The sequence below is a fragment of the Rhincodon typus genome, chromosome 15 (assembly GCF_021869965.1).
Source record: "Rhincodon typus isolate 14 chromosome 15, sRhiTyp1.1, whole genome shotgun sequence".
NCBI classification, from domain to species: Eukaryota; Metazoa; Chordata; class Chondrichthyes; order Orectolobiformes; family Rhincodontidae; genus Rhincodon; species Rhincodon typus.
In genome coordinates, this window is record NC_063346.1 from 50,631,112 (window position 1) to 50,642,750 (window position 11,639).

At 40.2% G+C, this 11,639-nt stretch overlaps 1 protein-coding gene across 2 annotated transcripts in view; it reads right to left on the reverse strand.

The window, feature by feature from the left end:
* The window catches only part of mbtps1 (membrane-bound transcription factor peptidase, site 1), an 87,445-nt gene extending 86,154 nt beyond the window's left edge, over positions 1-1,291 (reverse strand). For both annotated transcript variants that reach the window (XM_048605866.1, XM_048605865.1), the window contains exon 1: positions 784-1,291. In XM_048605866.1, the coding sequence (XP_048461823.1) occupies positions 784-934 (151 nt within the window). In that variant the 5' untranslated portion in view covers positions 935-1,291. The remainder of the gene's footprint in view (positions 1-783) is intronic.
* Positions 1,292-11,639: the final 10,348 nt, after the last annotated feature.

Consider the following 11,639-nt stretch of genomic DNA (forward strand, 5'->3'; position numbering starts at 1 on the left):
ACCTTCTTAACTTAATTTTTCATATTGACTTGAAATTTTGCAGTCAGTGGCAAAACAATGGGGCTCATCACTAATCTAGAAAAAGTTATCCACAGGATTAGCGATCTGGTAGGCATGACTTTTTTTTTTGCCTTTCTTGACACTGAATCTGGTGTCAAATTATGCAAGGTCTCCAGCCATCCAGTAACAGTGACATCATCCAGCAGGCTAAGCAGCTGGCGCACCAATGTATTCTCAAATTGCAAACCAGGAGGTATAATGCATTTATCTTCCTTAAATGTCGAAATGGAGAGCAAAACATCATTAGGGCTCATGCATTTGAAGCTCAAAGATCATAATCAAAATTAAAATTGAGAGAATGGGGAAAAACGTGGGATTGCACAATGTATACAAATTAGCACTCCATAGCCAAAGAGGCTCTCCAGCAGTCTGTGTTTAATGCAGAATTAAAAAGGCTTTTACAGGGGTTTATGTAAAGGGACTAATGATGTCACAGGACAAGTTCTTGTCAGTTCATTGATTTCTAAGTAATTGCAGTCTGGAAATTCACCAGCATACCAGTGACTGCAACTTCTGGATATGCAGTTCAAATGCAATATGTCAATTCCACAGATTGCTGCCCATTTCATTAAAGTAGTGATGGCAAATACAGAAATCTACCGCCATTACTACACAATACTGCAAGCCTTAATTATCAAAAATGTGTTAAAAATAATTGCAAGACATTTCACACTAAAATTCTATGAAAAGAACATAATTTTAATTAGAACTTGTATTACTTACCATGTTCAACAGCACTGGAAATGTATTCTAACTTCAGAGCCAGATGGGTACAATTTGGACAAATCTTGTTTCGCAATTCTGTACCAAGTCGTCCTCCACTGCACAATACAACAATCACTACCAGCAGCAGCCAGCCACTCTCAAATCGCATGGTCACAAAATCATAAAATGTTTCCAAAGATCCAGAAATCCAATCCGTTGTGTTGTCTCAACGATCAGTTCATTTTCCTTACTGAAAAGGAGATCTTACTGGTGTTCAGTTTGAAAGAGATGTTTGCAAAATAAATCATTTTGGTTTCCATGATATTTAAGCAATTGTTGACAGTACAACCCAGCTCAGAAGGCTTTCATTTCTTTCTCCGTTTCTTCTCCATGGCATCCGACTGTTGCAATCACCAACGTTGTAGCATAACGACTGGAGATTCCATTTGTCAGTCAATCAGATAAAGAGGAAAGCAATGCACAAATCCACCAGTCTCACCTCAACTGCTGAGTCTATTTACTGGAATAGGAGAGAAGTGGAGATGGTTAGGATTTCAAATGATTTGTTGGGTTGGGTGGGGGGTAAATATCCAAGTAGCAGAATAACTTTTATAGCCCCTTAATCCACCCAGCACCCCATTCTTTGAGACAATGAAGCAAGGTGGAAGAGACCAAATCTCCTTTGACATCTAGAAGAGCATCCCTCCCTCACCAACTCTAGAATTCTTACTTCTACCCTTCAAAAGGGGTATACAGTCTTCTACCAAAAGCAGGCCAAGTATTCTCATGAATGAATCAAAAGTGCCATCACAAAGTAACAGAATGCTCTTGCACCACCTAGTCCTCCATTACGGACAGTGGTCTCATTCAGAAATCTGGTAAAAGGATTTTCTGAAGAGTCCGAGTGATCAATAACGGTCCAGGTTTGAAAAGGCACTAGTTCCTAACCAGGATCTACTGCATCCAATATTTAACTTTAAACAACTTATATAGAAATTAGGAACAAAATAGCGAAATGCAACTAATGGGAGGAAAGACTTGAAAATATTTGCAATTTTGTTCCACAGAAAAAGACTTGAAACCACAAACACACCCTCAAATATTTCAGCCATATTCACAAATAGACATTACTTTTAACATGCTTCCCACCAAACAATCAACAATCTGAAGATTTATTTTGCAGCTCAAGGTCCATACTTATCTTGCAAATTTACAAAATTTCAATAATCAGCTGAGGATTCATTTCTCCAAGACTTGCTTTCCAGTTGAGAAACGAAAGCGTTTAAGTAGGCATAAGGAGTTCATTTCCAATATGGATTTAATTTTAATTGCGATGTAGGGTGTGAGATTAATATGCACTTCAATATCATTTGATTTTAACTTCGGCTGTTTGAATTTTGATTTAGTGAAATTTGGGTTTTTCTGTGTATCTGAAGAGTTTAATGATTAAATTGTAGCCCAGGTGATTTCTTTTAAAACAACTCGATGCAGAGATACATTGCGAGTTTATGACTCAGCAGAGTAAACATCATGGTTTCCTGTTAGAAACTTTTGGAATGTGTTTTATTTAAAGCTTAAAGAAACACCCATAGCTGAAAATAATGTTTTATTTTAAAGTTTCATTTTGGGGAGGTTTTGCAAAGGTCTTTGGGCGAAGACGAACATATAAAGCAGTTCTCCCAAATAAAAGGAAGATAGCAAAATTAAGTTGCTTTACAGCAATGAGTTTAGTAATAGTTCTAGACCAGAATTTTTGAATAAAACATTGACAAGGTTATTTGAAGATGAGATTGTTTCAATTCAGATCTATGAAAACCCCAAGAAAAGCCTTTCAGGCTTTCCAGGCGGAGTGTTAAAATCACAGTTGTACTTAATCTATAAAGGTGTTAAAGAAAAAGATCCTTATGAGTGCTGTGTAAGGGTGTTCTTTGTTACTGTAGAAGGGTGGTTTGGAATTAATGGGATTATACTTTACAGTACGTTTCAAAATCTCTAAACTTGTGTTGTGTAAGTAGTTTGGGTTTATTTTATTTTATCTACATTTCCCATTGTTAAAACCAAATCTGCAACTTTGTGTGCTTATGTTTCAGTAAGCGACTACTTCGTTAAAACCAAAACAAATACTACAATATATCAAGCAAGATTTCAGTCTGGGACCGGACTTGTTCAATAAATAAGCCAAAGCATATTTTGAGTGTAATCATTGCTGTAATGTAGAAAACGCAGCAGCTAATTTGCATTCAGCAGACTTGCGCAAACAACAGTATAAACAATCAGAAAATGTGTTTTTGTTACAATTGCAGGGTTTAGACAGCATTTATGAATAATAAGGTATGATTGGCCCGAAACACTTCCACAAATTGCACAAATACAACCAAGTACAAGGATCACACTTTCATCAAGATTACCACAAACATCAGCAATTTGAAATACACATTAAAGATGGTCTAATATTTCATTAAAATTCCTTCAGAAATTAAACACATTTAATGTGGCTAAATGCCTCATTACGGACTGAAAGTTATTAAGTGAATTTGAGCCCAGTCCACAGTGCCTTACAACCAGCTGCAGCACTGTGCTGCTACTCCCGCAAAGAGCGGACAGCAAAAGAAGGTAAGAGAAAAGAATGGACTTGAGTCTCGTAGCCATCAACAAACTAGCAGTCTCACAAATATGGGCGTTTTGAGCTGGACACACATTTTTAAAGGAACATATGGGAAGAGGGTGAAGTGGGGAAAGATGCTCAAGTGCTTGCATTCTAAACTCTATTTTCACATCACTTCCATTTGAAACAAAAGTTCAAACTTGCACAGTCACTCATTTTTAGAAAAAGTTAAAAATATTCTACAAACAAATGCTCCTCTTCTAAAATCCAATGATAATTGGAGAAAAGCAACAATAGATGATGGTTGGGACAGAAGTCAATTTTAGACATGATAGTGACAACAGCTTCATAAACAGATACTGCATCTCTCACATCAGTTTGGCAACCACCAAATTAAACACAGGGTTTGATAGTCAGTGGGTTGTCATGCTCACCACTAGACATTAGGTTTGAGGATTCAAGTTCCACTCCAGGACAAAAACATTTAGTTGTGTAGTATCAAGTAAGAGCTTAAGATAAAACAAAGAACTCCAGATGCTGAAGATCTGCAACAAACACAGAAAATACTGAAGAAACTCAGCAGGTCTGGCAGCTTCTGTGGAGGGGAAAAACAGAGTTAATGTTTCAGTCCAGTAATCTTTCTTCAGAACGAGAAGCAGCTAGAAGCCATGCCAACAATTCTGTCTCAGGCATTCTCCAGTGAAGCTCAGCATAAATAGGAGAAACAACATCCTATCATCCACTTAGGTCACTTACAGCTTTCAGGACTCACATCAATTTCACAGCATGAATAACTCTTTCCTAGTCTATTACCTACCCTCAAAATCCTGTCATGAAATGGTTTGCTTCCACCACAACTAACCCATTTTTAACTACTATAGTTCCCACGATCACTTATCTAGTATCGCTTCTTCCCTGACATAAAATCAACAATCCCTTTGCCCACCTTTTCATCCCCTCTATCAAGGACTCCATCTCCACCTATCTGATCCCCTCTCCTCCCAGTTATCAGCATAACTAACACCTTTCCCAAGCTGCTTCTCGTCTTGAAGGATCACAGGACTTGAAATGTGAACTCCACAGATGCTGCCAGAAACCAGTGAGGCAGGAGTCCAGCCAAGAAACAACTGAAGTTAGGAGGTCATGTGGTGACATCTCACAGAATATAATTTAGTTCATTAACGGGATGAGGGTGTCACTGCCTGTGTCAGCATTTGTTGCCCATCCCTATCTGCCCTCAAGTGTCACTGAGCGGCTTGCTGGGCCACTTCAGAGTGCAGAGTACAGTCAACATGTAGGCCAGACTAAGTAAAGACAGTAGTATTACTTCCATAAAAAAAGGACACTATTGAACCAGCTGGGTTTTTACAATAATCAACAACAGTTTCATGATCATTACGGGATTTTTAATTCCAGAATTCAAGTTACATCCCTCTGGTAGGATTCAAACATAGGTCTTCAGGTTACTGGTCCAGCGACAATACCACCATGCCATCGCTACCTGTCCAAACTTAATGATCTGATTAAGACAGCCAATTACTGATTCCCTCTGCAAACCCACAGGCGTGTGTGGCCTCTAAAGAAAGCTCAACACACCAACTCAACTCTGCCCACACATGCAGGGATAGTATCATGCAAAGATGCAGGTTTTTTTTTTAAGATATACAGAAGGTAAAGGAAGGTGGCTACTGGACCCCTGGAAAATGAGGCTGGAGAAGTCATGACGAAGAGGGATTTTGCATCATTATTCATGGTGGAAGACACCAGTAGCATACCAGAACATCATCAATTTAGGAGCAGAGGTGAGTACAGTGGCCATTACTGAGGAGAAGATACCGAGGAAGCTGAAAGGAATGAAGGTGGAAAGGTCACCCAGACCAGATAGACTACACACTAGCATTCTGAAGGAAATAGCTGAGGAGATTGTGGAAAAGTTGGTGGTGATCTTTCAGGAATCACTAGAGTTGGGGAGGGGCCCAGAGGACTGGAAAATTACTAATGTAATATCCCTGTTTAAAAGGGAGGGACGCAGAAGACAGGAAATTATAGGCCAGTTAGCCTGACCTCAGTCGTTGATGCGATTTTATAGTCCATTATTAAAGATGAGATTGCAGAGTACTTCGAAGTGTATGGCAAAATAGGGCTGAGTCAGCACAGCTCTGTCAAGGGAAGGACATGGCTGACAAATGTTAGAATTTTGAGAGCAGGCAACAAGCAAGTTAGACAAAGGACAGCCAGTTGACATGATCTATTTGGATTTCCAGAAGGCCTTTGGCAAGGTGCTACACTGAAGGTTGCTAACCAAGAGAAGAGCAAAGGGCATTAGGGGTAAGATAATCATAGAATTCCTACAATGCGGAAAGCAGCAGTCTGCACTAAACGTCCAAAGAACATCCCACCCAAACCCAGCCCCCTCCCGATCTCTGTAACCCTGCATTTACCATGGCTAGTCCACCATGGCTGTACATTACTAAACTGGCACATCCCTAGACTGTACAGACAATTAAGTATGGCCAATCCACCTACACGGCATGGAGAGAGGATTTGCTGGCTGGCAGAATGCAGACAGTGATGATAAAAGGATCTTTTTCACGACAGCAGCCAGCGACTAGTGGAATTCCTCAGGGGTCAGTAGAGACCACAATTATTCACAATACACATAAATGATCCGAATGATGGAACTGAGGGTATAACTGGTAAGATTGTAAACGACACAAAGATAGGAAGGGGGGCAGGTAGTGTTGAAGAAGCAGGGAAGCTGCAGAAGGAAATGGATTGTCTAGGTAAGTGAGGGAAGAAGTGGCAGATGGAATACAATGTGGCAAAAGGAGGTCATGTACTTTTGTAGGAAGAAGAGGCATTGACTATTTTCTAAACGGCATTTGTGAGTCCTAGTTCATAATTCTCTTAAGGTTAAGAGAAGGTTCAATTGGTAGTTACGAAGGCAAAAGCAATGTTAGCATCCATATCAAGAGGGATAGAATACAAAAGCAGGGATGTACTGCTGAGGCTGTGTAAGGTTCTGGTCTGACCACAATTGAAATATTGAGAGCAGTTTTGGGCTCCAAATCTTAGGATGAATACGCTAGTGTTGGAGGGGTCCAGAGGGGATTTACAAGAATGATCCAAGGAATGAAGGGCTTGTCACATGAGGAACAGTTGAGGACTTGGTCTCTACTCGATGGAGCTAAGAAGGGTGGGTGTGTGGGGTGCACGTGCATGTATCTCATTGAAATTTACAGAATGCTGACAGGCCTGGATACAGTGTACATGGAGAAGATGTTCCCACTAGGAGAAGAGACTAAGACCCAAGTTCACAGCTTGATCCTTTGAAACTGAAATGAGGAGGAACTTCTTCAACCAGAGGGGGTGAATCTGTGGAAATCATTGCCTCAGGAGGCCATGCAGGTCAAATCATTGAGTGTATTTAAGACAGAGATAGATAGCCTCTTTAAAAAACCAAAAGAACTGTGGATGCTGTAAATCAGGAACAAAAACAGAAGTTGCTAAAAAAGCTAAGCAGATCTGGCTGCATCTGTGAAGAAAAATCAAAGTTCATGGTTGGGTCCAGTGAGCCTTCCTCAGAACAAGATGATCTCGCTACTGATCAGGAGGCTAAGGGTTATGGGGAGAAGACAAAGAAGGGGGTCGAGAAGGATATTAGCCATGATCCAATGGAAGAGCAGACTCGATGGGCCAAATGGCCTAATTCTGCTCCTATGTCTTATGGTCTAATATTTTGCTTTATAAAAGGCTCCAGTTACATTACGGGTTGGAACAAGTCAAAGGTTGGGTATATGTCCTTGATCTGAACGTGCACAGGAAATCTTGACCAATGGTACTCCCTGATTCCTAAGTGGAGCTTTATGAAAATGTTCATTACATAGCAACTTTGAAAATGCATGCATGAAGTAAATACGTTCTTTCCTCTCTCTAACCTGTTTGAAACTTGTTTAATTGGCCAGATCTTTTCCCCTCAGCTTAAGTGCTTTTTACTGGCTAGGAAATTAATAAGTTGAATTTATGAGATTTCTGCCGATCAAAGTTGGGCATTAGTTGGACATTAGCAAAGTTGGGCACATGCGTGCGCATGTATAAAAGTGCCACGGATTGACTTGATCTCTGACCTTACCTTCAATATTAACAAAAGTTTTTACTTACACAAAATCTGAATCAACACATGACAAAGCTACGTATATGCAAGATACCTTTCTGACTGAGTTTTACATAATTAATTGCCACTATGCACTGTAATAGCAATTGACAGTGAAAGGCTCAGTCTAGAGGGTACATTAATCCTGTGGATTGTAGACAACTGCTAGAACAACAAATCTGCTAATAAAGACCCTAAGACCTAGGAGCAGAAGTACAGGTTAGATCATATGGAATACAGGGAGAACTAGCCAGTTGATTACAAAATTGGCTAGAAGGTAGGAGACAGTGGGTAGCAGTGGAGGCCTGCGACGAGCAGTGGGTCCACTGCTTTTTCTCATTTATATAAATGATTTGGATGTGAACACAGGAGATATGGTTAGTAAATTTGCAGATAACATGAAAATTGGTGGTGTAGTGGACAGCAAAGAAGGTTACTTCAGACTACAATGGGACCTTGATCAGATGAGCAAATGGGCCAAGGAGTGGCAGATAGAGTTTAATCTAGATAAATGAGGTGCTACGTTTTGGTAGGGCAAATCAGGGCAGGGCTTATAACTTGATGGTAAAGTCCTGGGGGATGTTGCTGAACAAAGGGACCTTGCAGTGCAGGTTCATAGTTCTCTGAAAGTGGAGTCCCAGGTAGATAGGATAGTGAAGGCGGCGATTGGTACATTTGCCTTTATTGGTCACTGCATTAAGTGCAGGTGTTGGGATATCATGTTGAGGCTGTACAGGACATTGGTTAGGCCACTTTTGGAATACTGGTCTCCCTGCTATAGGAAAGACATTTCTGAACCCTTTCAAGTTTCACAAAGGTTAACAAGAAAGTTGCCAAGGTTGGTTTGAGCGTTAGGGGGAGAATAGACTGAGGCTATTTTCCCTGGAACATCGAAGGCTGAGCAATAACCTTATAGAGGTTTATAAAATCATGAAGGGCATGGATAGGGTGAATAGCCAAGGTCTTTTCCCCAGGGTTAGGGCACAGGTTTAAGGTGAGAGGGGAAAGATTTAAAAAGGGACCTAAGGAGCAACTTTTTCACACAGAGGCTGGTGCGTGTATACAATTAACTGCCAGAGGAAGTAGTAGACGCTGGTACAATTACAATATTTAAAAAGATATCTGAATGGATATATGAATAGGAAGGGTTTGAAGGGATATGAGCCAAATGCTGGGAGATGGTACTAGATTAATTTAGGATATCTGGTCGGCATGGACGAATTGGACAGAAAGGTCTGTTTCTGTGCTGTACATTTCCAGGACTCTAAGTAGGCCCGTCAGCCCATTGAGTCTGCTCCATCATTCCATGAAATCATGACTCCTTTTCCTCTTAATCCTCGATTCCCTTACTGATTAAAAATCTGTTTATCTCAGCCTCAAATATACTCTTAAATGACCCAGTCTCAATAGCCATCTGCGGTAAATAATTCCACAGATCACTACCCTCAGAAGAAATTCCTCCTCACCTCAGTCTTAAATGGGCAACCCCTTATACTGAGAAAGTGTCCTAGACTTTTCACAAGGGGAGAAGAAACAACCTTTCCACCTGACAAGTTTGCTAAGGTTGTCTCTCATTTTTCTAAACTCCAATGAGTACAGGCCCAATCTATTCAACCTCTCCTTGTATAGCTTTAGAGACTTGCCTATTTTTAGACTCCATTCCCTTTGAAATAAAAGTCAATACTCGATTTGCCTTCCCCATTACTTGCTGCACTTGTATGATTCACAAAAAAACAGGCATACATGAGGACTCCAAAGTAACTCCTGTGCTGTACCTTTCTGCAGTCTTTCTCTATTTAATTAATATTTAGCTCCATTCCTGCCAAAAATGCATAACATCACATTTTCCCACACTACAAACCATCTGCCAAGGTCTTGCAAATTTGATTAATCTGTCTCTATTCCTCAGCAATGTGTCATCCTCACCATTTGCCTTCTCACCTATTTTTGCGTAATCCGGAAATGTGGCTATAGTACGTTCACTTTCCTCATCCAAGTCATTGATGTTTATTGCAAATAATTGTGGCCTCAGCACTGATCTCTAAGATACTTCACTAGTAACCGGTTGCCATCCTGAAAGTACTTCTCTTATCCCAACTCTCTATCTTCTATTAGGTCCATTAGCTAGCCGATCCTCTACCAATCAAACATACTACCTCCAACAAGCTTTTATCTGATTATTTTGCATCCACTATAGCGACAAAGTCAACAGCCATTCAAATATATACCCTCAACAGTAACAGAATATACATAGTAAAAATAAATAATTCTCAATTCTAAAGATGAACAGTCATGGATGTCAAAAGGGATCCTTTGCTTAGGAAATGACAACATAAAAAGGAAAGGCAATTGGATTGCTCTATCAATATTCTTAACCTTTTTACAACTTCCAGGCTGTGCACTTTGTTTGACTGGGCAGATATTCTTACAGGTAGTGACCTTCCAACAACGTAAACAGCATTACCAACAAAATCTCAGGAACAGTGTAAAGCCTCATTTAAATTTACACAAGAAGGGTCTAACAAAAAAAAATCAATTTCAGCCAGAGGTTTGAAACTTATGAACATATCTCAAGTATGGGTTAATTGTATGCAGAAACACAATCAACTACATGTCCTCAGTACCAACTGACTAGAATTCTGGCTGCCCACCACAGCACAACTAAACTTGCCAGTCACCTTGCTCAGGTTTATCGATGGATGCCATACTGGCATCAGACTACCCCTCCAAGTATAACTTGCAATTGACGGACACTGCTGCCAATTTTCTGTTGTCACCCTCCAGACCCCAATAAAAAGGATTTCTGCACATGTACAACATCCTGGTTCAGTCACTTCATGTCGATGCGTGGCTGACAATTCCAACTCTCAGGGTACAGCAGCACAAGCATTTTATTTTGCGGACAATAAACGAAATGCCAGGCAGGAGTAAAGTGGTAGCAACTCAAGGGAAAGAGAAAAGAAAATACATTGATCCCATGCAAAAGCCAGGAAAGATGAAAACCAAGATATATTTAAGCAAATTTGGAGGACTTTAGGAATTTAATGAAAGACCAGGACATATGGTTACCATAACTCATACAACAAAACATCAGGATAAGCATACAGCACAACAAATTATAGGACACTGTCTGTGACCACATTGAATTCAACAGGCCACATTACATTTTACTTCAGCATGTAATGCACAATCATAAGAGTCATGAAAAGTCTCGTTCAGCCCAAACTAGACTAACTAGAAGTCCGCCCTGCCAGTGCTCCAGCGACTCTGCAGAATCTCAGCCAGCATACTAATTTAAACCACTCTATCAGTGCTCCCCATTATTCAAACATCAGTCAGGAGGTGATTTTATGTTGAGTAGGATCTATATTGCTATCAGGAGTTCCCAAAGCGCAGGCCCCACAGGTCCAGAATAGAAATTCAACCATAGAATTTATGAAGGCCAGCTTCAAGGAAAAAATGTTATTCAAAACTGTTCAACGTTAAGGCCAATCTTAAGCAAATGCTTTATATTCAGCTTCATTTTAACTGCACAAGACCTCACCCAGGGACCTAATCGTGTTCTTGTTATATAACTCACATAACATTTGCTGCAATCTCTAATCACCAATAGACTGTGGCAACTCTTTAATTATTGCAGCTCCCGCAGCAGTTTGGTTCTGTAGAAGAGCTTTTTCTTTAATATACAATAACACAACTAGTTGGCTTACTAATCTATTCACGAGTTAACAGTCAAGCAGATATGGAACTGGAGTCATGTGTAGCAGGCACCCAGAACAGCAAGTTACCTTCCCTGAAGGTTTAGTGAACCAAGAGCAACTGTGGTTATTTCCACAGTGCAAGCCCCAGGCATTTTCTCAAGGTATCAAATTTAATGTTCCAACTTTTACTTCTGGGTATCTAAGTTCTGCAGGGACTTTTTGAATTTCCAGTAGTAACATCAGAAGATCAGTGTAAATCCAAGAGGTACTTTTCTGAACTGAAAACAAAAAATGCTGGAGATCACAGCGGGTCTCTCCGGGCAGCACATCACCCTTAGAAATTATACCCCATGACTATGAGTTGCTAGTGCAGTAACATAACCAATAGGCTATAAATTCACCCATTTAGTAATTG